At 38.0% G+C, this 27,835-nt stretch overlaps 1 protein-coding gene across 1 annotated transcript in view; it reads right to left on the reverse strand.

Moving 5' to 3' along the window:
* Window positions 1–6,375: 6,375 nt before the first annotated feature.
* Window positions 6,376–27,835, reverse strand: part of LOC143171911 (chromodomain-helicase-DNA-binding protein 1-like) — a 77,224-nt gene continuing 55,764 nt past the window's right edge. The window contains exons 19-38 of the mRNA XM_076361092.1: window positions 24,666–24,815; window positions 23,860–24,008; window positions 23,484–23,580; window positions 23,298–23,393; window positions 22,084–22,260; window positions 21,717–21,877; window positions 19,864–19,905; window positions 18,988–19,118; window positions 18,412–18,550; window positions 17,543–17,693; window positions 16,405–16,527; window positions 16,164–16,187; window positions 15,898–16,032; window positions 14,433–14,690; window positions 13,897–14,037; window positions 11,006–11,184; window positions 8,998–9,094; window positions 8,733–8,790; window positions 7,548–7,758; window positions 6,376–7,349 (exon numbers count right to left, since the gene is read on the reverse strand). Of these exons, the coding sequence (XP_076217207.1) occupies window positions 6,986–7,349; window positions 7,548–7,758; window positions 8,733–8,790; window positions 8,998–9,094; window positions 11,006–11,184; window positions 13,897–14,037; window positions 14,433–14,690; window positions 15,898–16,032; window positions 16,164–16,187; window positions 16,405–16,527; window positions 17,543–17,693; window positions 18,412–18,550; window positions 18,988–19,118; window positions 19,864–19,905; window positions 21,717–21,877; window positions 22,084–22,260; window positions 23,298–23,393; window positions 23,484–23,580; window positions 23,860–24,008; window positions 24,666–24,815 (2,883 nt within the window). The 3' untranslated portion in view covers window positions 6,376–6,985. The remainder of the gene's footprint in view (window positions 7,350–7,547; window positions 7,759–8,732; window positions 8,791–8,997; window positions 9,095–11,005; window positions 11,185–13,896; window positions 14,038–14,432; window positions 14,691–15,897; window positions 16,033–16,163; window positions 16,188–16,404; window positions 16,528–17,542; window positions 17,694–18,411; window positions 18,551–18,987; window positions 19,119–19,863; window positions 19,906–21,716; window positions 21,878–22,083; window positions 22,261–23,297; window positions 23,394–23,483; window positions 23,581–23,859; window positions 24,009–24,665; window positions 24,816–27,835) is intronic.

The raw sequence follows: 27,835 nt of genomic DNA on the forward strand, positions 1-27,835 counted from the left end.
CCCCACCCCTCCCTTCTTCCCAGGCTCAACTTCACTCCCAACTTCTCTACCTCCTCCCCCCAAGCGGCACAGGGGGATGGGGAATGGAGTTTGCGGTCAGTTCATAATGTTTCGTCTCTGCTGCTCCTTCCTCCTCACACTCTTCCCCTGCTCCAGTGTTGGTACCTCCCACAGGAGACTGTCCTTCACGAACTTCTCCAACATGGGTCCTTCCCATGGGCTGCAGTTCTTCACGAACTGCTCCAGCATGGGGTCTTCCACGGGCTGCAGGTGGATATCTGCTCCACCTTGGACCTCCATGGGCTGCAGGGGGACAACCTGCCTCACCATGGTCTTTACCACGGGCTGCAGGGGAATCTCTGCTCCGGCGCCTGGAGCACCTCCTCCCCCTCCTTCTTCACTGACCTTGGTGTCTGCAGGGTTGTTTCTCTCACATATTCTCACTCCTCTCTTCTGGCTGCTGTTGCACAGTGTTTTTTCCCCTTCTTAAATATGTTATCACAGAGGCACTACCACCATCGCTGATTGACTCAGCTTTGGCATGCGGTGGGTCTGTTTTGGAGCCGGTTGGAACTGGCTCTGTCTGACATAGGGGCAGCTTCTGGTGTCTTCTCACAGAAGCCACCCATGCAGTCCCGCTGCTACCAAAACCTTGCCATGTAAACCCAATACAGGTATACTTAATAGCTCTTGTATTAAAGCATGCATTCTGAGAAACTTGGAATATATGAAACAGAGCGAATTAAAGACAGGTTGGCAGCCTTCCACCTGAATTTCATTGCTTTTGACAGTCTATTAGATCTGTACAGTGTGTGCTTGGCTCTTTTAAATCAAAATAATATATCTATAGCTTTCTTAAGCGTTTTTTTCAAACATGAGGCAAAATGCTGTACATGGAAATTGAGAGAAGCAAAAATCATTCTTCTCATGAAACAGTTAATTCACTATAATTGTCAACACACCACTCCTAAATCATTATCAAAGCATGTTCCATTCCATTGCTCTTCACAGTATGTTTATTCATCTGCTTAACCATTTTCAGGATTTGGGCCCAATAATGTAATTAGCAGGCACTTTAAAAAAAAAAAAAAAAAGGAAAAATACCTTCTAAAGAACAGTTGTGCTCTTTGGCCTCATCGTGCTCCCTGCTCTGTCTTTCAGCAGTACATTTTAGTCAGCAGAGTGATTGAACTGGATTGTTTGGCAGCTGTCAGGAGGTCCAGGAAGAAAGGTGTTTGTTTTCAAGTGTTGGAAAATAACCAGTCAGGTTTTGCCCTGATTGCTAACTAATCTTTTGTTCCCAATGAAGGCCGACAAATTCTTCCAAGAGGTGATGGCAAATGACTCCTCCTCATTGCATGAATTTGGTTTGATTAAGTTATTACCATGTCAGGCCTGTTAATTTAATTTCTTTTGGGATTCTGCAAAACTTGCAATGTAAATTAAAATGTTTAAATTGGGGTTAGGAAGAGGCAAAGGTTGAAACCTCATCCACTGAATCACCTGAGACCCACATCTCCTATCCATATGTACAATCAGTCCCAAGTGCGCTCTATCAAACCATCATGCAATTTTCTTAGCATCACTGTCATTGCAAGACTTGGAGAGCTGGCCTTCTTGGCACATCTTCCTCTAGAGAAAGCAGCATGGCACGATATTCAGGTGGCAGATGAATTTGAAAAAACTTAGTCACAATGTACCTTAGTGCCAAACCAAATTTTCTCTCAGCTGGTGCTGACCCTGGTTATGCCACTGCATCTATAAAGTGAAGCTTTCTAACAACCTAATTTAAGATGCTTTTGTTAGGAGAAGCCGTTTTGCACCAGGAGGTGCTGGTTTGTTATGATCCCAGTAAGAAAGGCACTCAGACTATGTTAAGTATCATTTAAAATGCTATTCATTAGAGCTAACACTATAAAGAAGAAGACAGTATAGATAATCTTACATCTCTTCAGATGCTGGGAACTCCAAGTTGTGCAGCATCAAATGGGCCTCTGATCAGGGCACAGTGCACTGTGCAGACCCCATCCGTGCAAAAGTTCCCTGTTTTGCTCCTCTGAGCTCTTATTGGATTTTCTTACAAGAAAACAACTCTATTCATCATTTCTACTGTCCAACAAAAGAATGTTCACGTGAAAACTTGTTGCTGCAGCTTTAAAGGCAAGGCCTGGTACCAAGTGGGAGCTGCTTGCAGGCTCCTCTGTTGCAATGAGCTGGCTGAGGTTATCCTGCGGCCAAGGGATACATGCAGCACAACACAGGCCAGAAGGTCAAGCTGTACACTCAGCACAACACAGCACAGACCTGGGCCTACTCAGGTTAACTGTTATGTGGATCACTAACTCCTTGAGGTCTTCCCACCAGGATCACTACAGAAACTGAAAAGCAAAAAATTATCCTTGATGTTTATTAATTCATTTAACATTGAATTTCATTGGTATTAATAAAAACAACAGTATGAAAGGAGACAAGCTGTTTTGTAGAAAGTACTAGAAAACAATGTATCAAAATAAGAGATTTTTTTTTATTTTGCATCTTAAACAGGCATGGGTTGTCTTTGTATCTGCTCTGAAGTGCCTAACTCCATAGTGGGTAATGCTAATAAAATTAACTAAATATAGCTAGAAGATAATGATAATTTCCTAAGATCAGTAAGTCATTATCAGTGCACTCCAGAAACGTGGATTGCTTGTGACCTGCTGTGTTGCCCTTCCAGCAGATATCAAAGGCTTGCAAACATGAGGCTTCTTCCCTTTGTCTGAAGAAGGCCTCATCTACTACTACTTCCTGATCAGGCAGTCTGTAGCCGATACCCACCCCAATGTCACACATTGGTCTGCCCACTAATCCTGATCCAAAAACTCTTATCATCTGTTCCTAGGCAGAGTTCCAGGCAACCCTGCTCCTCCCTCACAACTTTCACTCCTTGCCTTCCCAGCCTGTCCTTCCTGAAGAGCCAGTATCCAGCCATTGCAGCACTCCAGTCCTGTGAGCTATTCCACCATCTCTTTGTGATCCCAATGAGATTATACACCTGCAAGTGCATACAGGCCTCTAATTCTTCCTGCTTGTTTACTATGCTGTGTGCATTAGTGTACAGACACTTCAGAGAGGCCCACACTCACACTGATTTTCCCAGAAAGGGTGTGAGCTTCTCCCATCATGCTGTCCTCTCAGTGTATCCTTATTTGTGCGCGTACACCTAAGGTCAGCCCCCTTCTGCCCTGTTTTGTTGGTGTCAAGGTCTCTTTTGTCCACATGACCCTGCACCTTTTGCTTGCCAACCCAGGCCACTGCCTCCTCACTTGACCGCAGGTCATTGGTGCTCAAATCATCTACAAGTCCTGTACTTACTTGACAGTACTGAGAGTCTCTCAGAAACCAGAGGCTCTTTAAGTGTAGCTTGGATACCAGGGCATCCACACTGAAGATCAAAATGGGGAAAACACTGAGTGACTGAACAGGTAAATGGTGATGCCAACACAAGAGCAGATGAGCTAATGGTAACCAGTCAGAGAATACATTTATCTGTCCTTAAAATGCTCATAGCAGCAATGCATTTTTTTAATGTGCTTTTGCAGACAGACCACCAACCTACTCTTTTTAGGTAGTACTGGGGATGGCAGATTAGAAATATTTAACAGGATTAAGATGGAAGTCTTAGACTTCCATGTCCAAAGAAGAGCAACGAAGCTGGTGAGGGGTCTGGAGAACAAGTCTTATGAGGAGCGGCTGAGGGAACTGGGACTGTTTAGCCTGGAGAAGAGGAGGCTGAGGGGAGACCTTACCACTCTCTACAACTACCTGAAAGGAGGTTGTAGCGAGGTGGGTGTTGGTCTCTTCTCCCAAGTAACTAGCGATAGGACGAGAGGAAATGGCCTCAAGTTGTACCAGGGGAGGTTTAGATTGGATATTAGGAAAAATTTCTTCACCGAAAGGGTTGTCAAGCATTGGAACAGGCTGCCCAGGGAAGTGGTTGAGTCACCATCCCTGGAGGTATTTAAAAGACGTGTAGACATGGTGCTAAGGGACATGGTTTAGTGGTGGACTTGGCAGTGTTAGGTTAACGGTTGGACTCGATGATCTTAAGGGTCTTTTCCAACCTAAATGATTCTATGATTCTGTGCATGGTAGATAAACAACTGAATCTTTATCAGCAGCATGAGTCCTCTTGGAGCCGCCAGAATTCTTACTTCCTAAAACCTCTTGTAGAGAACAACACTAAGATCTGAAACAAGAGGCTTGTTGTCAAATGGATACTTCAGAACTGGACACACTCCTCAATGACTTACCATTATAAAAGAACAAAATGAAAATCAAATCTGCATGCATGGAAAATGAATTATAAATGGCTTATTTGCAGAGGATATGGTGCATATCTTACTATTTAGGAGAATCCCATAACAGTCAATCTCATAAGCCATGGAGAACACCTCTATCATCAAACTTCATTCCCCTCTGCATTCAGTTAAGTCTTAAACAGCTATAGCATGATTAAAGTTAACACAACCTAAATATACTAATTAGCAAAGATTCTAACCAAAGCCACCAAGTATGTTCTGTCTTGCTTATCTCTGAAAGACCCAAGATGCCTTTGACAAAAGCGGATGCAGATTAACCATGTCACATAGACATGATCAGCCACAATGCCATGCTAATATAGCTACACTGATGGTGAAGCAGACTTAGTGGGACTGCTCTATTGATGTGTTATCATAGTGGATCCAAGATTCCAGCTCACTACCCAAACTGTAAGAACTAGGCAGTGGTTGTGGATGCTCCAACTTCTAGATTTTTACCATTGGAAGAGGAAGATGCATAGCACACATGCACAACCTTACTAGGCACCACTAGCTAAACACTGCTTCAGCAACTAAGCTCAAAAGCAGAGTTCAAAACCCTCCCAACCCTGGGAAGATGAAGACCTAAGAATGAAGAAGCATTAATTATCTGAGTTGCAGCCTACATTAAATTAGCTTAAATGTACTTGGCTAAATGATATTAACTTAGAATGCATGGCAGCTGTGCCTAGAGTGAGATCATAACAGACAGGTACTCTGAAGAGGTTTTGGTTCAATTTTAATGCTTTCATGTAAACCTGGTGTCCTGGTTTCGGCAGGGATAGAGTTAATTTCCTTCCTAGTATCTGCTACAATGCTGTGTTTTGCATTTAGGAGGAGAACAATGTTGATAACACACTGATGTTTTAGTTATTGCTAGGTAGTGCTTACCCTAGTCAAGGACTTTTCAGCTTCCCATGCTCTACCAACTGAGAAGGCTGGAGGTGCACAAGAAGCTGGGAGGGGGCACAGCCAGGACAGCTGACCCAAACTGGCCAAAGGGACATTCCATACCATGTGATGTCATGCTCAGTACATAAACTGGGGAAAGCTGACCGGGGGGGCCGCTGCTCGGGGACTGGCTGGGCATCGGTCGGTGGGTGGTGAGCAATTGCATTGTGCATCACTTGTTTTATTATTATTATTTTATTTCAATTATTAAACTGTTTTTATCTCAACCCACGAGTTTTCTCTCCCCCATCCCACCAGGGAGGGGGGGAGTGAGCGAGCGAGCGGCTGTGTGGTGCTCAGTTGCTGACTGAGGTTAAACCACAACACCTGGTTAATTGGAAAAAAATGCTCAACACATTGCAAGATGAGAAAAATTGGAGCAACATATTAACTCCAACCACATGATGCCAGGGTAGACATTTATCTTCCCTAATTATGTTGTGTATTAAAATTTAGTACTTAGAGTTTAATATTTTTCTGGTTAAATGAGAAAGGTACGCTGTAGAAAAACACCAGCAGAAAACAAGAGCCCACATATCCTTTTAAATTTAATTTGTCAGACAGAAGTTATCTAGGTACAATCAGTGTGCATTGTAATAATTCTATTAATAGAAAGCCATTCAAATCTAAAATATTAACTGGCTGCATAGCACATTTGACATTATTGCCCATTTTAAGAGGGAAAACAAATATATTTCCAATAAATTTTGGCTGATTTGGATTCAGAAGTGTTCAGATATTGAACACTCCTTCTTTAAAACCAATGGACTGGAAAAAACTTTCCAGATCACAGTTTAGCTGAATATTTCCCACCGTTTCATTACAACAAATCACAATATTGACAGTTTAATAGAAAAACAAAAATGAAACACGTATCTGAAGCATCCAATAAAAAGGGGACACTAAATGGAATAAAAATGTTCCCTTTCCCCATTTTTGCATTCTGAACAGTGATTTCATAAAGATATTTTATTAAAAAGTGTTAGTATACTGACTTTGTTTCATATTTGTGACAAGAAGGCCTGAGTTGGTGGAGAAAGGAACAAGCAAAAAAAAAAAAAGAAAGCTCATTTAATTAGTTTGCAATAATTTTCAGCCATTTATTTTATTTTGTAAAAAGGCATTATTACAACTGATCACAAACAGGAGAAATCCTGGCTATTTTACAGTTATAGGTACAGAACTTAAATATTCAAGCTTGTGATGAAAAGCGGTAAGGTGGTTGCAGTGTACAATGTAAACAAATAGCTTTGGAAAGTGAACAAAGTCCTTGAGAATTCTTTACTAAGAAAACAAAACAAACTCCTCATTCCTTCCTGAAACATGATCACAGGTCAGTGTTTAAAAATTCATTTGCAAACATAATTTAAACTGTGTTCAGCCTAAAAACAGTTTTATGAGATCCAGTCTGAATGGGGCAGTGTTGAGGTCCCTGTAAAAGTAAACATTTTCCATTTCTTAAAGAGGGGAAGAAAAAAAAAAAGTGCCACAAGATTTGCAGCACAGTGCAGCATAAACTTTAAATACAAAAATATTTTTCTATTGTTGGGATAATAGACCTTGCATCCTGGAAAGAAGTAACAATACTGCTACTGACAGAATATCCAGTCCATATCTTTCAAGTCACATAAGGCAATTACTGTGTTAGCTTACTGTATATGGCTAAAAGAAGGTCCAGAAAATGTCAGTCTTTGTTATGTTTTCCGGTTACTCCATGTATGTTCAGGTGTACTTTTGTGATCTGATGAGTGTTCAAATGGAGATCTGTGTCCTAAAGGAGATCTTGAACCATAAGGAGACCTCTGATCTAATGGTGACCTTGGGCCACTACCAGAAGCTCTGTGGTCCATTTGCCAGTCTGAGTGGTACCTATAATCTCTGGAAGATTTATGATGGCTGTACTCTGAAGTGGAACGGTGATCTGAATGTATCCTGTGGTCTGAATGGGAACGGTGATCTGAATGAGGCCGACTGTCTTTTAAACTTCCTTCCAGGTTTGACCTGTGATCTCTACTCCTGTGGTCATCCAACTTTCTATGTTTACTATCACTATAGTACCTGAAAAGATTTACTTATATTAATATTACTGAACACATAGTAAGAACTACAATTATGTCAATTCAACAGAACCGCATTAGAGAAATTTCTTTGCAATTCTGCATTACTCAGAAAAGATACTTTGGTGCTTACTACAAGCATACTGCAAAACCAGGAAGGGAATTCTTGACAGATTTTACAATTGCTGAAGCAATTTACCTGCTGTCTTGTTTATAGTGATCCCAGTCTCTGTGGTCTTTTCCATTGCTGAAGGCTGAATAGGATCTTTTCCTAGAGTCACTTTTCTTATAAGCATCCCCCTGATGCCTGTCCTTATGATGATCATGGTATTGTGACAAATGTCTATCAGAAGAATAACTGTCCCTGCTACTGTCATCATGGTTTGTATTCTCTTTCAGTCTTTCAACATCTGTTTAATAAAGCAGAGGTTATAAGGAAGTCTCATACACTATAAATTTTTTTCTTCACCAATTTAAACAGCACTTCTACCTGTCAGATTTAAAGCAATTTAAAAGAGCATTATAATTTGACAGAAACAAGATCTAAATAATTGAAAGACAAACGCACTAATGTGAGTGAACTGAGAGAAACCTCAGAAGTAAATAGAAGGCAAGCAAGCTAGAAATGTAGATATGTAGGGCTGAGAGACTAAAATTTTCCACCTTACAGACTGAATGGAGAGGATCAGTGTGGTCCAAATGAGCAGTGAGTAGAGACCAGGTGCCTTTAGTAGAGCAATTTTAGACAGAATGGTAGGAAGTTCCTCTCTAAGGAGAGAGAGCCCTAGCACGAACATCAGTTTTAGAGGTACACCTTGTTAATGAAAGGTTTTTTGTGGTATTCCTAAAATACATTATACTCATTTTAAACCCATGATAACATACTCAAGGTTTTACATAACATGATATAAAAACAAGTATTACAAGAAGGCAAGTGTGGGAGCATAGAAAAACAGTATTATTGTCTACAATAAAAGACATCCCATATAACTGATTGCTAACTATGACTTCAGGGAATATCTTTCTTACGATATGGTGACATCACAACTGCTACAAACAGGTATAGAGCCTCCAAGAAGTTTACAAGTGTTGAGTTGGCCTCTCTCCCTCCTCAAAATTAAATACAAAAAAGTGTTTTGTTTTTTTTAATTAATTTATTTACTTTAAAAGAATGGCCAAATAACTTGCTACTAAAATCAGTAAGTACCAAGTTCAGTCCGTGCTCGGTTGAATTTCATCAGCAAACTAGTGAAGTTACACTAAGTCAGCCTATCCCTATGATATCCAGCAGTATGGGAGTTCTAGGAGACAGTTTTAAGCTTATTTCATTTTATATACCGTCACTGAAGATATCCAGCACAATAATATGCTCAAGATTTCTTACCTGGATTTCTAATTACATGTGTATTCACGTTGCTGCTAATATTCTGGTCACTGTGTTGCTAAAAGAGACAAGTACAAAAATTGTCATTGATAAATCCCAAAGTTGCATCTGCATCCTTCAGAAAATACCCTAAGAAAACAGACTAGTTTACTATGAACAGTAAAATATACTTCAAATGTATTGAGTGTACTCAATTGATACTTAATAAAACAGTTATAAAACTTAGAATATATATTTGTATATTTAGAGAGTCTGAAAGTATTACCTGAGATTCTTGGCGTTTTTTGATTGCATGTTTATACAGCTTGTGCAGCTTTCTGGCATCAAATTCTGTAAACTTAGAGACAAAAATCCACAAGTTTCTGAGGAAAAAGAAAGAGAGGTTATAATTCTTCCATATATTAGTTTTTATTGTATCATACAACAGAACATGGACTTAAATGAAATTATTTCAACAGTACTTCAGTAAACTGAAATCATTGTAAAGTCTGTTATACAGAATATTATCTAGCTGCACAGAAAACATTACTCAGCTGTATTTCAAACATTTGAGAAATTAATTCCTTTAATAATTTGTCATTTTGTAATATTTATCACAATGACTGCAGAATGCAAAGTGCATGAAAAGTAGTATTAATGGCAATTCTGTTAATAGAATGATTTGTGCAATTGCATAAAAATGTAGTTTTCAATTTGTTGTGCAAGTCTTCTGAAAGATTGTTTGGAATATGTCAGAAAACTTGAGTATTTACTACTCAGTAAAGATTCTTCCAAACTTGAAATCTCTTGCAGTGTAAGAAATTTGACCTACATGCCTCATTTCCTACAGATATCAGGGATAGGATTTTTCCACAGAATTCCAAAGCCTGGTCAAAGCTTTTGAAACCAAATGAGAAATCTGAAAGAGGATGGAAGTAGCATGGCAAAAACTTTGATACTAATCTATGCTATGAAAGAAGAAAGGAAAACAAATCAACTCTTTCGGTGTCAAGAAGCCAAAACCCTAAAGACAACATTTGCTTCTATGATCGCAGACACCAGATCTAAAGTCTAGAATTCTTTTAGCAAAGTTTACAGGTGGGGTGCTTAAAAGACTACAGAATACTACTGTTCTAATTAGTGTTTAGTTCAGAAACATCTCAAGTGTGTAGGCTCAAGAAGCATCTATCTGCTCTTTCACTGTGATGATTTAAACATTATAGTTTTGGCCTAGAGGTTTGCAAAAGTAGACGCAACCAGCCAATGGTGTGCCCAATGATATCTGTATAAGACATATAGAATTAATACCTTTACTAAATTCTATGTCTTATTAAAGACAGATGAAATACATATTTTAATAATCTATGTATGGTACTGTAGCATTATTATGAATTAATATTATAGTAGCTCTACTATGAATTTCCACTTAAATATAACGTTCACCAAGGTGTCTTTAAGACATGGATATTGTTTTTGTATTTCAGTTCACCCTAATATTTTGAAGTAAAGCAAGTACAAACAGCAGAAATATTCTATGTTAACAGCAGTCTGCAAGGAAATTAAAGACTTGACTGAGTGTCGTATATGGAAGTGCAGGATAGATTTGCAACCATAAAGGATTAAAGTGCACATTATGATAAAACTAACTCAAATTGTATTAAGAACTTAACAACAAAATATAACAAGTTTATAAACCAACATTTTTCTTATTTTTTCCAAAGTTATCACCTCACAGATGCATAAGAACACTTAAAACTCTTCTTTCATTTTGAAATACATCGCTATGTTATGATAAATGTTTTTTATAAAGTCATAGTTAATATCTGATTTCATTTTAGAGTATATTTTAAAAAAGAATAAAGGATTCTGCAACTCAAAATCATTCAAACTTCAACACAAAAACTTATAATGGCCCATTTTTAGCATGAATTAAAAACAAACAAACAAACAAACAAACTTCAAAGTTGAAAAAGCCAGATTCTTTAATGATAAGAACTCTTTTCCACTAAACGTTAAATATACTCTAAATACAGTTATTTTCTGTTTGCTTTTGGTTTTAAGAAGTAAGATGACTCCACTTACTGGACAAAATGCATTGCTATGCAAGTATGAAAAAGTGAATCCATTAAAAGCTGGAGCCATTTATAATCATCTTTTTATAAGTCCTTATTTAATACAGCAGAAAAATACAAGAAAGGGAGAATAAGAAACGAGAAATAATTAAAAACTATTCTGCTTAATAGAAGCTATTATGGATTTTCCTTTTTCAAGAAAAATCATGCAGAATAACTTACTTTCTCCACTGTTTAATTTGTTCAGGATTTGTGTACTCCTTTAGACATTCAGTAATGTGGTCCCCAATTTTGATTAGGCACTGTCTAGTATGCTCCAGCTGTTCCCTTTCAGAAAGGCCTTTCTCTGGTCTATCCAGTTGTTTCAATGCTGCTTTGACAGGCCTCATTCTTTCTTTGCACTATAAAATGTAAAAAAGGAATACATTAATTCAAAGCAAAATAAAAAGATAAAAAAAATTGTAAAACATGACCCACCCTTACTGTGCTATTTATACAGGCAGACAGTACTGTTGTAAGCCAAATGAAAAACAAGTCTTCGCTCACAGCTCTTTTAGTTTTACTACAAGGCTTCATTTGGAAAAAGTAGTATTTTAAATCCAGTTGAAAATTTACTCCTATATGAAAGCATTAGATTGTATGTAACAAATATGAAAGATTTAAGAAAGCACTAATTTAATATAAAAGATTTTCTGAGGGTGTCGTGGTTTAACCTCAGCCGGCAACTGAGCACCACACAGCCGCTCGCTCACTCTCCCCCTGCCCCGGTGGGATGGGGGAGAGAATCGGAAGAGTAAAAGTGAGAAAACTCGTGGGTTGAGATAAGAACAGTTTAATAACTGATAATAATAATGATAATAATATAATGATAATAATAATAGAAGACTATACAAAGCAAGTGATGCACAATGCAATTGCTCACCACCCGCCGACCGATGCCCAGCCAGTCCCCGAGCAGCAGCCCCCCCGGCCAGCTTTCCCCAGTTTATGTACTGAGCCTGACGTCACATGGTATGGAATATCCCTTTGGCCAGTTTGGGTCAGCTGTCCTGGCTGTGCCCCCTCCCAGCTTCTTGTGCACCTCCAGCCTTCTCAGTTGGTAGAGCATGGGAAGCTGAAAAGTCCTTGACTAGGGTAAGCACTACCTAGCAACAACTAAAACATCCGTGTGTTATTAACATTATTCTCATACTAAATCCAAAACACAGCACTATACCAGCTACTAGGAAGGAAATTAACTCTATCCCAGCCGAAACCAGGACAGAGGAAAAGGAATTATTATAACTAGGTTTTACAATCATGGGTTTAACTTTCAGCACAAGTATATAGGACAATACTTATTTTACTTTTTAGGACCTTGAAAGCTATACGAACTCAGTGTCAAGATTAAGTATGAGAATGTTTAATATATTTTAAGTAGATACTTTCTGCAACAATGAAACTTGGCATTCAACAGAGGATCAGCATTCCTTCTCTGAGCAGTTTTTAAGCCTGAGTTCTATGCAGATACTGACAGAAACTGAGCTATCTAGGATAAAGCTAGTTTAGGTGTGCCTAAATTAGTAAGTGATGACAACACAGATGTACCCATAGATATATTTCATATGTGCATACTTGAATTTTCACAGTAATTCAAACATGTTAATAGTAAATGCAGATAAACCAGTTAGCATGTTTTAAATTACAGACACTTGCTTGGAAATACCATTCAATCACAATGGCAAGGTAGACAGATGAAATGCATATTTTTACCTGTCACAAGGTAGACAAGAAGTCAAATGAGTTAGCCTCAACAACCCACAGCAGTAATTTCCATTTGAAAAGGTAAACATGCTAATTAGATTGCATCTGACCATGGCATAATGATGAATATACCTTCCAGAACAGAGGGCCTGGCTAAAAAAATGTCCTATACACAAACGCAACCTAGAATTGCTCCCACTAAGGAAGAGAGGCAAGTCTGTATATCCAGAATCAAAAATATGAGGGGTTTTGGAGAACATCACCATCACTGTGTCAACATCTAGGGAAAACTCAAAAGTCAGTGAAGCTGTTCCATTACCAGTTCATGCCATTGAGTAATTAAGCAGCTACATTACATATTGCACTAACCACAGCTTAAAGCAACCTTTAAAAACAGTTTACAAAGTACACTGCTTAAGTTAAGTGTAGAGGTAAACAAAGAAGCGTAATTGTACATGGGAACCAAGTGATTTTCAGTCACCTAGCCACACACAAGATATCCTGGAAATTATGGATGAGTCACTTATAACATTTAGATAAAAAACAAAACACAAAACAAAAAACCCCACATACATAAACTGGTCAGTACCATACTGATAAGAAAACAAGATAATTTGCCTCTCTCAGCCAGCACCACAGTAGACCCAGTAAACCTTTCTGGCAGTAACAGACAACTGTTGAGACCTGAATGATAGAACTTCCACAGCAGAAAAGTAGCTGCTCAAAGTAACTCCTTAGCATCTTTCCAAAGGCCCCAATCAACCTATAAAACTTTACATAGATTGAGTTTACCTACCTTTTTTTCTTCCAATATTGATTCTGTTGTGGTCAAAAGTAGTGACATAACTGAAATTCTTTTGGTATCAGAGATATTACTCTGGCAAGATATTTCTAAGGACTTTAGGATTTATTCCTTCCTGTGTCTAACGCAGGAAGTCTGTAATACTTCAAGAGCAACTTTGAAACTTAATTTCTCTTGTTAGCTTACAAAGAACAAAGGGGTATTTGATAAGGCCAAGCCAGAGACTACAGCAGCTGCATTAAAATTCATTCATTTCTGTCCTTTAAGAAGCAGTATCCACGAATCATTCTTGAGAATGGATCTTCACAGTCTATATTTTAAAACTATTCAGTGCACAGACGACTAGACAAATACTCTTCACTATACTGCATAAATGCAATAAAACAAAACTGCTGGCCTGAAAACAAAACTGATTTTAAGTATAGTGTTGATAACCCTTCACTGATCTAAGATTTTACTGGCAATAGATATCTGTGTTATAATGCCTAATAGCAGAATCAAGAACATCAGAAATTGTGTTCATTTAGAAAATCAAGTGTAAACACTAAATTATCAACAAGGGACTTACCACACTGAATGTCTTCTGATCCAGTTCTTCAGATTCTTCAGATATAGGAACTGGTTCGCTAGTTGCAGTAATATGAACTGGAATATCCAACAATGAAACTTTTTTATTTTTTTCTTTATTTTCAGATTTGATTTCATTTACCTAAGAACAAAATATGAAAATGTATCTGATAAGCAAACCTTATTTTGGGGCTGGAATTATACTGTAATTAGGCAATCACTGTAATTACTGCATTCTCTTCAATAATAACAAGAAAAAAAAAATCCGAGGGATGGAGAAGGAGAATGGACAAGTTTCTTGCACCACTTGCACTCTCAGTCCCACTAAGCTATGCATCTTTAAAGAGGCAATTTCCCATTTCATTTGCCTGTCCTTGTAGTTACAAGTGGTAAAAATAAAACTTCAAATGATGCAAAAGATTTCAATGAAATTACAACTGTAAAGTAAATGATCCAAAATACCTTTTCAACTCAAAATTGTTCACAAAAACCTGGTGGCCTTTTCTAGAGCTATATAAGAAAAATAACCCTAGTTACCTTTTCTTCCTTTACTTCTTTTTCTTTCTGTGTGGATTCTTTTACTTTGTTTTCTCTTTTTTCTTTAATATTTTTTAATTCTTTCTTATCCTCTTTTTCTTTTTTCTCCCTTTTCAAATCCCTCTTATTTTCTTTTTCTTTTGTCTCTCTTTTTTCTTCAGCTTCCTTCTTTATACCAATATCTGGCTCAGGCTTTTCTTCATTTTCTTTTTCTGCTTTTATTTTTTTATGTGGATGTTTCACTAAAACAATCTCATCCTGCAATACACAAGCATATATGTCACATCAAATTGAGTTCCTAACTATACAAGTTTTGTAACCATCAGATTAAAATGTACTTTTTATCTGTGTGTGATTTCTTTAGACTTAGGTTTAACACCTATCAAATAGAGCTGGATGCAGTTGCGAAACAAAATGAGGACTACTCACTCATTTCTTTGATGTGACACAAAACAAGTACTGATTGGGCAGGGGTAATGGGGGTGTGTGTGTGTGTGTGTGTGAGAGAGATTAAGTCCATTTAACTTTCATATCCCCAAAGAAATCTGCCCCTGTAAAAGAGCTAAAAACAATAAGGAAGTAGGCATCACAAGACTGAGCTGATTTTTCAGGGCATGGTGATGATAAAAGACCTCTGTTATGGTTAGCTTTGTTCCAGTAACTTTTTACTGACCACAAATTAAACATTCACAGTCACAGGAGAAGGGAACAGAGTTCCAACTTTCTCTTTTCCAGAGGTGTTCTGAAGAATCTGGTGTTCTTTCAGCTACCTTCAAAGTCATAAAATTAGGTGCAACATGGCCCCTAAACTTCATCTGTGTTTGGTTTTTTTTTTTTGTTCTCTCTAGTGGTTTCTGCTGTGTGATAAATTTAAATAAATGACCCAACAAAAACAGAGGCCTAAAGGAATACATCAGAAGTAATAAAAACATAACAAAGTTGAGTAGTCTATTAGAATAATGAAAGCCCTGACATACACAGAAGCATTCACTTGCATGTCTCAAAACATCATTTATTCATGCTGTTCTTTCTAATCAAGCTTGATTTTTTTTTTCCTGAGCCTGAACAAAAGTTGCTACCTGAAGAATCATTATCAGTAGTAATAATGGATTAGTCAGAAACATTAGTTTTATATTCAGATGTTACATTAAAATTGCATTTCTAGCAGATACAATGCTCGTCTTCAAAGAACATTGAAATTGCACAATGTCACTTGTAATTGGGCGACAACATTATTTTATGATATTATAATTTGGAAAACTAATCATAATGTCTGAGCTACAGGCTTATCATTAAATTAAAATAGATATAATCTTCCATGTAATTATATTGATGCAATATTAACTGCCACAGAAGGAGGATGCCATTCAAGTGCTTCAATTTTATTAAGTCAAACAGATCAAACAGAAAGCGTTACTAATAGAAACAATTGACTAGCCATCTTTACTATATGAATGATGTTTACCTCATTATCCTCATCATCTTCATCAGATTTTTCTGAGGGTGGTGATGAGGAGTCACTTTTTATTTCTTCTTTAATTTTTGCAGCCTTTGTTGCTCTATTCTTCTTAGTTCTTGTTTTCCTCCTCTTTGAATTGCCCTGAATGCAAATTAGTACCTTTATTATGTCAACTGACAAGTGTCTTTGCACCACAGTTGCAGAAAAAGATTTGTTTTTTATGTTAAAGAAAGCATTCATTTTATTTATTGCCACTAATGACCACCACTTACTTTTCTCAGGACTGGAGACCAAGCCTAATGCAACAGTAGAGAATACATACAAATAAGAGAGAATAAAACAATATTAAACTTGCAATTCATTCCTTGAGTTAGTCTCATATAATATGATTAGCAATACAGAGAAAAATTGCACAAAGCAAAGAAGAGTGGAACTAAGAATAAAACAAGTATCTGCTGACATGCCCATAAGCATATTATGTTATCTTGCTACTGAATATCAAGCTTTACTTACCGCACCAGTAAGTCTTTGTGCTTCTTTTCTTGCAAGGTCTTTATTCAGTAATTTAATGAGGTAATCTGCACGGGTCTGTAACTGCTTGGCCTGGGGTTTCTTATCTGGATCATCAGGTAAAATCTGAGGAGAGCAATGGTATTATCAACTACGAGTACACATTATCAAATTAGGAAGCTGCTAGTCTGGAGCACTGGGAACAGAAAAAGCTGAATTAAAAAAAAGGTAAAAAACCAATCCACTCCAACTATACCTGACCAATATGCCAGCACGCTTCAAGGAATGGAGAATTTCTTAAACGTTTTATTTTTCCCCAAACACACAACTAATGTAGTCTTGGAAATGGTCTCACAAAGTTTACAGTAAACTCAAGAAACTAGCCTCAGATTTCTGTTTCCACTCTCATAGTTCATCTAAAAAATTCAGAGCTCCTGTACCACTGTCATCCACAGATCTCCTAGTTCTGCCTTGTGCTTCTAAACGCATTAACTCATTACCACAGGATATTTCAGAAGCCAAAAATATAAATGAGTGGTTTCATAAAACAAGCAAATTAATGGAAGGCAGGGGCAGGATATCATTAAACAGATTTATATACAACCCTGGCTCCTCAAATCCCAAAGCTACAGGTTGTTGGCAATGTCATTGAGTTTGCTTCACTCCAGTCTTTCCCTAAATGTTTCTCACTACTTCTAAGCAGCCATTGCACTACTTCTAATCTGATGAATATAGCTATTCTCATGTCGCGAATGAAAGACGGTTTCAAGCAAAGAAACCAGGGATAGGAAAATCAAACCAAAACCCCAAAACAACCTTCCCTCCAAAAGATCAAGAATAAAATTAACACAACTAGAGCATTTAAACTAGAGAAGCAAAAGATGGAAGAGAAAGGATTCAAGTGACAGAGATCCAAATACATAGAAATACAGAAACATAACAGACTCTAAGAAGGTATACTTCAACTGAATACACAAAATCTTGAAATCTAATAATTTACCAGAAGGATACAAAGGAGTACAACTGACCTAACTTCTGTGCAATTTCAGTTATCATAAAATAAGCTCTTTCAGTAACTGTTCTTATTAGCATTATTACCTAAACAAAAAAAGTCCTTGATGAAATTTTGTAGATGACATACCTTCTGTGTCAAACTGAGATCAGGATCCATTTTTATCATTTCCCAGCTGCCATAGCCATATTCATAGATACCTATTAACAGATTGGAATCATCTTCCTTACCCCAATCTATATCAAAATGAGCTGCCTTGGTGTGGCATGGGATGACATATCTAGTAGAAATAAATTAGAAACATAAATAAGCGATCTTCTCAAACTTAGCAAGGGAGAGGGGAACATGCCACACATCACTAAGATCCTGGTATATTTAGGTAAGTAATCCGGATATCTATCAGGTTTTCTTACAATTTATATAAAATATTTATTGAAATCAGTACCGAAACATGTTTTAAAGCAGATCAAGATTAAGATATAAAGAACAACAGACATCTATCTGTGGCCATGGATTGAGTCAGAACTGGCTAACCATGAAGATAAGCTTAAAATATTACTCAAGTGTAACTGCTAACTGAATAAGCAGATAGTCTAGGGACTATGATACACAAGGTAGCAAGCTAAAAAGGTCAGAGGGCTAAACAACTACCAACAATTACCATCTGCTCCACTTTGACAAATATTGCTTTCTCTCAGGCAGAGGTGACACAAAGCAGCTCCTCAACAAGCCTAATTTCTAGTCTGGAGTAATTAAGAGTAACTGAACCCAGTCCCTGATGAATACAGTTCAGAAGCCAAAGCAAATACTGGCCTCTAAGGAGAGGGAAGAAAGAATAAAGAAAGGATGTGGAGCAGATTTCTGCTGCCAGTTCTTAGAGGGAATGGAGTGACACTGGTGTCCCAGTGTGCTTAGAGTCTGGATTGCTTAAATATATGCATAAAAGCCTTGAATAACTTTCTACATTATGGCTTTTTTTAGGAAAAGAAAAAAAATACCTTTTCCTTTCTTCTGGATCTGAAGGAATGGATTTGTGCAATGGTGCCAACTCTTCTTCATGAGAGATGACTAGCTTTGCATTCACCTGCACTCCTGATATTCGGAATGTTGGGCCTTTAACTTTCCCAAGTCTACCTCCTTAAAATAAAGGACCAAATTATTAAAACATTTAGCCTTTATGTGTATCTTATAGACAAACATAAAGAAAAAAGAAAGTTTGATGCTATAGCAGCAGACATTCAATTATAGCAAATGACTTTTTCTTAACCAAACACTTTAATTAAACTCCAGAATCTCAAGGTCTTCCAGATAATAATAGCAGATTAATTTAAAATTTCATGGTAAAGCAAAAACATGCTGCATTCTACTGCAACAACTCACTCAGGGAAAGGGGGGAAAAAAACCAAACCCAAAAAGTCTTCTTACTATAATCCATTTTTCTATATCACCTAGCATGCTAACATTTTGTTAATGTTTTCCCCTAACACAATTGTTTTGTTATAATCAGAGTGCAAGAATTATTCAGACCTCTTGACACTTTTTATTCCTCTCCCCCATCCCCAAACACACTTTACCTGCTCTTTCTTGTCCAAAGGAATTGTCCTTTAAAGCCTTAATGCATCCATTATGTACAAGTTCTCCCAGACGTCTAAGGTCCGTCTCAGATTTATCAACTAGCTCAGCATCTCTAGCTATAGCATCTAACCTGTAAGAAAACAAATATGTTTTTACAGCTCTAAAACTTTAGTATTATGAATGACTCCTTCAGATTTTGAAAATAGAAAAGTGATCATGTAAGTTATCATTCACCCACACTTGCTATGCTGTGTACAGTTTTGATCCATGCAGTTAAAAGCAGCTATAGAAAAGAATACAGAAACTATAAAAAAGGGTGTTTCACATAGAGGACAATACAACAGGAACTATAAAGGACCCTAACTATACAGTTTTGAGTTACATTACTACACATTCTTTTAAATAGAAAAGGAACTTTTATATATAATAAGATTATATAGACTATGAATACTATTAAAGAAAACGAAGGTGGGAAATTATTCTCAAAATACAGAGTAATACAGAAAGCTTAAAATAAGAACTGACAATGAGAAAAATGCAAAACTGGCAGTTTTTCTGTTGAAAGCCTATGGCTTTATCCACTCTATCAAACAAGAAAACTGAACGATTGTCACTAATGCAGATTAAACAAGACAATAGGTAAAGTATAAAGAAAAACAAGCAGTCTTGCAAAATTGAAAGATTTGTCGTACTGGCTGTCTACATACATACCATATATGAAGAAAGGAAAAAAAAAAATTAAATTCATGTTATAGTCAAGGCAAAAGATTAGGCACACTATCTTCTCTTCAACCTAAGGTTTCTTGGTGTATTGTTCTAATTTTAATGAAAACAAGGTTCCAAGTTGCTATACAAATATAATCAAATAAGTTTACCTTTCAAGTGGGCCACCAAATTTCTTGTAACTCTTGATAAACCTAGTAACAGAAAATAATTTTGCAGTTAAAAACGTATGCTTAACTACACTGGTTTTAAAAATGTATTTGTAAAGTCTTAGTACAAGGCTACGTGGACAATGCAAAGAAAATAAGAACTAGAGAGACTAGGACAGCTTAGTATATCAAGATAACCCCCACTTAAAGCCAGAGTTCTATTTGGTTTAATAACTGATGTAAATAAAACAATAGAAGAAACAATTTATTTCAAAAATTACTTTACTAATTAGTTTCACAAGACAAAGGATTCAGCAATGTGATGTGTCTAATCATAAAAATCAAATGTGGATTTATAGTAAATAGAGAATTCAGACATTATGTTAGGCCTCATAATAAAGAGGAGCTAGCTGCAATTTTAAGGTGATTTTAATACTTAGGAAAACATAACATGAAAGATAAAGGAATGCAAGCACAAGAATACCCCTGACAAAAGCAGCAAATCATTATATGTTAGATGAAATGAAAAGGAAACAAGGCTCTTTAAGGTTATTTATGTAATAAAAAATATTTTATATGCTTTACAGTATTTTAGAGAAACATGAATACTTAAATTACAGAAGCAAAGTAGCATTTCACAAACCAAAGTAAAGCAAAACAATTTATCCTCCTTCTACCAAAGAAGTATTTTCAGCACCAAATATTGATGGGATCAGCTGTACAGATTCACTTATGTACTGGTTTTCGCTGAGATAAAGTTAATTTTCTTCAGAGCACCATACCTGCTAGTACGTTTTGGATTTGTGACCAAACCAGTGTTGATAACACAGGGATGTTTTAGCTATTGCTGAGCAGAGCTTACAGAGAGTCAAGGCCTTTTCTGCTTCTCACACCGCCCTACCAGCGAGTAGGCTGGGGGTGCCCAAGAAGTTGGGAGGGGACACAGCCAGGACAGCTGATCCCAACTGACCAAAGGGATATTCCATACCATATGACATCATGCTCAGCAATAAAAACTGCGTGAAAGAAGGAGGGAGAGGTGATGTTCGGTGTTATGGCATCTGTCTTCCCAAGTAACTGTTATGCATGATGAAGCCCTGCTTTCCGGGAAATGGGTAAATACCTGCCTGCTAATGGGAAGTAGTGAATGAATTCCTTGTTTTGCTTTGCCTATTAAACTGCTTTTATCTCAACCCATGAGTTTTCTCATTTTTACCCTTCTGATTCTCTCCCCAATCCCTCTGGGGGAGACTGAGCGAGCAGCTGTGTGGTGCTTAGCTGCCTACCGAGGTTAAACCACAACAACTTATCAAAATGGATTTCGGTTTCTTTTTTTTGTTTGTTTTTTTTTTTAGTTTTAAAAAGCACCATATAACATTAATTCAATTACAATGGCAAGAAATTTAAAACAAAACAAAACTCACTGAACCTTTTGTAGGTATTTCCACAAAAATGTGCATATCGTTTCTTCAACTACAGTTTTTAGGTTAAATGATGGGAAGTAGAATATTTTGTTTGTGGGGTTAAAAAAAAAAAAGCTCATCCATTTTAGAAACTGGTTTTTGAAATCACTGTCTTTAGGGGATGCAGGAAGAATAATACATATTAAAAGATTGTAAAACAATTGAGAACAGTTTTCAAACCCAGTGTTATCCCTCACCAAAATAGGTTCAAATTCTGGACATAACTGTTCCTTATGTCAGCACCCCAAACTACACAGAGTAAAGCCTTAAATGCCTAGAATAAAAATTTTCAACTAAATTCAGGAAAAATAGACTGTTTTCCATATTTTCAAACTCTAAAATGATAAAAATATGTTTTGTCCCTTTAAACATGCATGTCCCCCCACGTCTTACCGCCTAATCTCTGCATCGCTAAATCCTTTAATATTTTCTCGAGGAATAGTTCGTGGTCGTCCACGTTTTTTTGGTCGTTTTCTTTCTGAGATGGAGTCACTATCAGATCCAGAATATCTTCTGCTCCTACTGCGTTTCCCTTCACTTCCATTAAAGCTGATCTGGAATTTCAGATTAAGTAGTTCAAAGCTACGTGACAAAGATTTTATTAATGTGTTATCTAGCCTGTCAAAAATGGGGGGAGGGGGCGCCACGCGTGAAAACCACCCAACCCAAAAGTACAAGCCAAAACAACAGCAACGAAAAAACAAACAAACAACAACAACAACAAAAAAATCAAAGTTAGTTGGTTAAAACCCAGAGATACCTGTTTTGCACAGTTTCTCATCCTTGGGAGCATATATATTTCTTCAAGCTCTTTTTGTCTTTCCTCCTCTTCTATTCGTCGCCGCTGGACTTCTGGAATGATTTCTTCCCAGTTTCTTAAATTTTGTTCTGGTTCCAACTCAATGTCATCTTCATCCATATTAGAAAAGTTAGCCACCTTATGTATTGGAACATAAGTATTTTCACAAAATCAATACATGATTTTATTTAAACAAAGAGTCAGTAATTAATATTTTAGGAAAACTTAGTTCAGAATGGCATATTTTATTTATTTATATATACAGAAAATGTACACATATAAAATGCTTCATGAAGCACTGTCTCTAATGAAAGTATTTTCATATATGAAATGCACACATTCCATGCAACATGGCTGAATATAAAGATGAGAATCTTTTTCTTCTTTTACAAGATGAGTAATATAGAAACACTATGAAATGCCTCCCCAATAGCTGTGATTGTTGTTTAATTTCCTTCAAAGCAGAAAGCAAGTCTAACTGAATGCCCGAGTTAATATGAAACTATAATAATGTAGAACTAACCAAACATTAATAAACTGTAGAAATCACAATATGTTGCAAATGAATGATTAGCAGGAAAGTGATTTAGTACTCTATTGATCTAAAAAAGTCCTGCCCTGCTTTAAACAAAAAACAAGCAAAAACACACCACACACACCAAACCTAAACAACAACAACAAAAAGATCCACAAAAAAAAAAAACCCAAAACCACCACACACAATTTGGACCCACTTAATATTTTAAGTGTTATCCAGTTAAGCATATCTGGCATTCACGTTTACATGGGGGCTGAAAGGAATTTCTAAAAGTCATCAACTAAGAAATCCAAACTTCATTCTCTGTTTTCAGAAGTACCACAGGTGCTTAACAGTATAAAGCATTAAATGAAAAACAGCCCTCCCCAGTATTCTAATAATTAAATCAAAGACTAATGTATTTGTAAATCTCTTTCTTATTTTGTTAGCAAAATACATTATGTATTTTTAAACATTTGCACTGGCAGTAATTACCCTGTATAGGTGAAAAGACATTCTATGCCAAAGAGTTGACTTATTGTTGCAACTGTTTCATAAGAATTAAGAAAAGATGAATAGGTGGTACAAAAGAAGAAGAAAAAGTAGCATTTATAAAGGAAAGTATAATTAAGGGAAGAGGGAGGGAACAGAGCAATACCTTGAACTGTGAAAGCAACTCATCTCCTACAGTTAGTGGGCCTGGCTCATTTTCTCGAGTTTCAGCCCTCTTCAGGATTTCATCTATATCCATTTCCTGAAACAGAAGTTTCTCTTTACAACAAAATAATTCATACGTATTTTTAGTTTCCCTGTCCATCAAGTGTAGATGCACTGTTCCATTTACCTGAGGCTCCTCTTCTTCCCCTTCAGGTTCTTTAAAAAGTTCCTCAGCACCGAACTTCAAAATTGCTGATAACTCTTCCTTATTAAAAGGTGTTGAGCTGAAATACAGAAAGTTTCAGATAAACACTTTATCTTAGTGAATTTTTTCAAATTACTATAATCATGAGTCAATCAAACTTCCTTTTGACTTAAATAAAAGCTATATTTAATATGTAAAAAAAAATGTACAAAGACAATATACTTTGCAGTCTTTACTTACATAACTCCTTACCACATATTTTTTGCCTTTTATTAACCAAGCGAAATGACTTGCATTTTTACTCAAATAGTCAGGTATACTTAAGCATAAGTTAATATGAAAGAATAAACAAACATACCTGGAAGGAGTAGAGCCTGTATGTAGTACAGTTTTCCCTGTAGTGTCCATTCTCTGAATTACTAAGTGATCTAACACCATCTTTTTCTTGGCTCTTTCAAGAATATCTTCTTCTACTGATCCTTTTGTGACTAGCCGATAAATATTAACCTATGCATATTATAAAAAAGGCTTTATTTACATGCTCACAAATTACACATGAAAACAATATTCAGATGATGTTAACAAAAACCCCTTGAGCAACAACAGGGAGAAATGTTAGTCGTGATTACAAATCTTCTAAATCTTACTGAACTAGTAATTCATATATGAAACCAGTCAATCATGTTACCATAGTCTCTACATAAACTATTTAAAAAAATAAAGAAATTCTTAGACCTCTCCTCTTTAAACTTCCGTGATGAGGCACAAGCATGGCCACAAGGAAAAGTGTTATATCTGATTACTACTTGAAGTCTTCTGCAAGAAAGAAATCCAAGGAGAACTATGAAGTATTTAAGTAAAACGGATGCGCCTGAAGTATAGCAGTTACTTTCTAGAATGACATGATGCCAACGAATGTGGGACAAGTCCACAACTCTTCTTACCCATCCATATACTACAGCTGCTGTGCAATCTCTCCATATAGGGAGATTTAAATTTTTTTTTTAAAAAGGCAAATTAGCATTAATAACATTTTTAGACATTCGTGGCAAGTATTAGTTATTCTCAAAATACATGAGGACTGCGATGGCCCAGACAGACACCTTACGGCTACCATATGAAAGCCTCCTTCAGGTTTGGAGCTTAAAAGACAAGTGTGCGTACCTGTTTCTTCTGTCCAATCCTATGAGCTCTAGCCTGTGCTTGCAGATCATTCTGTGGATTCCAGTCAGAATCAAATATAACTACAGTGTCAGCAGATGCCAAGTTTATACCTAATCCTCCAGCTCTGGTAGACAGCAAAAAGCAGAAGTCCTGAAATTATAAAATAAGAAATAGCTTTTTATATATTAGCTATAATATTCTTGAAGGAACCAATATGACACTTCTTTATATGCTCTGTGGAGCAGACTATGAACTCATACACTTCTTTAAGGATATCATAAACATATGTTAGACTTGTAATGCAATAAGGTGCTTGTGATGGTTAGAGCCAGTAAATCTCTATTAGAATAGAACAGAATAGACTAGACTATTTCAGTTGGGAGGGACCTACAACAATCATCTAGTCCAACTGCCTGACCACTTCAGGGCTGACCAAAAGTTAAAGCATGTTATTAAGGGCATTGTCCAAAGGCCTCTTAAACACTGACAGGCTTGGGGCATCGACCACCTCTCTAGGAAGCCTGTTCCAGTGTTTGACCACCCTCTCGGTAAAGAAATGCTTCCTAATGTCCAGTGTGAACCTCCCCTGACGCAGCTTTGAGCCATTCCCACGCGTCCTGTCACTGGATACCAGGGAGAAGAGATCAGCACCTCCCTCTCCACTTCCCCTCCTCAGGAAGCTGTAGAGAGCAATGAGGTCGCCCCTCAGCCTCCTTTTCTCCAAACTAGACAAACCCAGAGTCCTTAGCCGCTCCTCATAGGACATGCCTTCCAGCCCTTCCACCAGCTTTGTTGCCCTCCTCTGGATGCATTCAAGGACCTTCACATCCTTCTTAAATTGTGGGGCCCAGAACTGCACACAGTACTCAAGGTGAGGCCGCACCAACGCTGAATACAGTGGGACAATCACCTCTTTTGACCGGCTGGTTATGCTGTGTTTAATGCACCCCAGGATGCAGTTCACCCTCTTGGCTGCCAGGGCACACTGCTGACTCCTATTGAGCCTGCTGTCGACCAGCACCCCCAGATCCCTTTCTGCAGGGCTGCTCTCCAGCCACTCCTCTCCCAATCTATATTTGTGCCCGGCATTACTCCATCCCAGGTGCAGGATCTGGCATTTGGACTTGTTAAATTTGATCCCATTGATGATTGCCCAATGCTCCAATCTATCTAGATCCCTCTGCAAGGCCTCTTGTCCCTCGAGAGAGTCAACAGCACCTCCCAGTTTGGTACCATCAGCAAACTTGCTAATGGTGCATTCAACTCCTGCATCCAGATTGTTGATAAAAATATTGAACAGAACTGGCCCTAGAATTGAGCCCTGAGGAACACCGCTAGTGACTAGCCGCCAGCCAGATGTAGCCCCATTCACTACAACCCTTTGAGCCCTGCCCTTCAGCCAGTTCTTCACCCAGCACACCGTGAACCCGCTCATCCCACGGTTGGACAGCTTGTCCAGAAGGATGCTGTGAGGGACAGTATCAAAAGCCTCACTAAAATCCAGAAAGACTACATCCACCGCCTTCCCTTCATCCACTAGGCGGGTGACCTTATCGTAGAAGGAGATCAAATTAGTTAGACAGGACTTTCCCTTTGTGAACCCATGTTGACTGTGCCTGAGGATTGCATTGTCCTTTAAAAGCCTTTCAATAGTACCCAGTATGATCTTCTCCATAATTTTTCCAGGAACTGAGGTTAGACTAACAGGTCTGTAGTTCCCTGGGTCTTCCCTCATGCCCTTCTTGTAAAGTGGAATAACATTGGCTAGCTTCCAGTCAGCAGGGACCTCCCCAGACTCCCAAGACCTTTGGTAGATGATCGAGAGGGGTCCTGCCGTAACATCCGCTAACTCCTTCAGTACTCTGGCATGAATCCCATCAGGCCCCATGGACTTGTGAACATTCAGCTGATACAGCTGGTCCCTTACAACTTCAGTGTCCACAAGTGGAAAGTCACTGTTCCCACACTCGTGGTCCTCCGACTCAGGGGACCGGGCAGCCCAAGGTCTATCAGTATTATTAAAGACTGAGGCAAAAAAAGCATTGAATGCCTCTGCTTTTTCTTCATCCCTATTAGTCAGGTGACCATCGTCAACAAGTATCGGTCCAATGTTTTCCTTAGACCTCCTCTTGCTATTAAGGTACGTAAAAAAGCCTTTCTTGTTGTCTGACACAACACCGGCCAGTTTCAACTCTAATTGAGCTTTGGCCTTTCGTGTCTTCTCCCTGCATATACGAACCACAGCTCTGTAATCTTCCTGCGAAGCCTGACCTGGCTTCCAGAGATCATACCATTTCTTTTTCCTCTTGAGCTCCACGAGGAGTTTCCTGTTCAGCCAAGCTGGTCTTCTGCCCCGCTTGCTTGACTTTTGACACAATGGGGTTGCCTGCTCCTGTGCTTCTAAAAGGTGGTTCTTAAAGACTGACCAGCACTCGTGGACTCCTAAGCCCTCAAAAGCAGATTCCCAGGGGACACTGCTAAATAGCTCCCTGAGTAGCTTAAAGTTTGCTCTCCTGAAGTCCAGGGTAGCAACTCTGCTGTCCTTTTTTCTCATTACACTGAATATTTTAAACTCAACCATTTCATGATCACCGTGGCCAAGACAGCCACCTACCATCACATCCCCCACGAGTCCTTCTCTATTCACAAATAGCAAGTCTAGGAGGGCATCTTTCCTAGTTGGCTCACTGAGTACCTGTGACAAGAAGTTATCTCCCACAAACTTCAAGAATTTCCAAGACCTGCTCGTCACAGCAGTACGGTATTCCCAGTTGATGTCTGGGAAGTTGAAATCTCCCATAAGGAAAAGGGCTACCGATCCAGAGATTTCTCCTAATTGCCTATAGAATAACTCATCAGTGCTATCATCCTGGCTGGGCAATCGGTAGTAGACACCCACTACAACATCTCCTTTGTTTTCCATCCCCCTAATCCTCACCCAGAGGCTCTCCACCACATCATCGCTAACTGCAAGGGCTGTACAATCAAACCTCTCCCTTACATATAATGCGACACCTCCACCTTGCCTGCCCTGCCTATCCCTCCTGAACAGCCTGTAGCCCTCCATCCGATCACTCCAGTCGTGGGACTCATTCCACCAAGTCTCACTAATACCAATGATATCGTAGCTCTGGGAGCTGACCAATGCCTTCCAGTTCATCCTGTTTGTT

Source organism: Aptenodytes patagonicus, chromosome W, assembly GCF_965638725.1.
Source record: "Aptenodytes patagonicus chromosome W, bAptPat1.pri.cur, whole genome shotgun sequence".
In the NCBI taxonomy this organism is placed as follows: domain Eukaryota; kingdom Metazoa; phylum Chordata; class Aves; order Sphenisciformes; family Spheniscidae; genus Aptenodytes; species Aptenodytes patagonicus.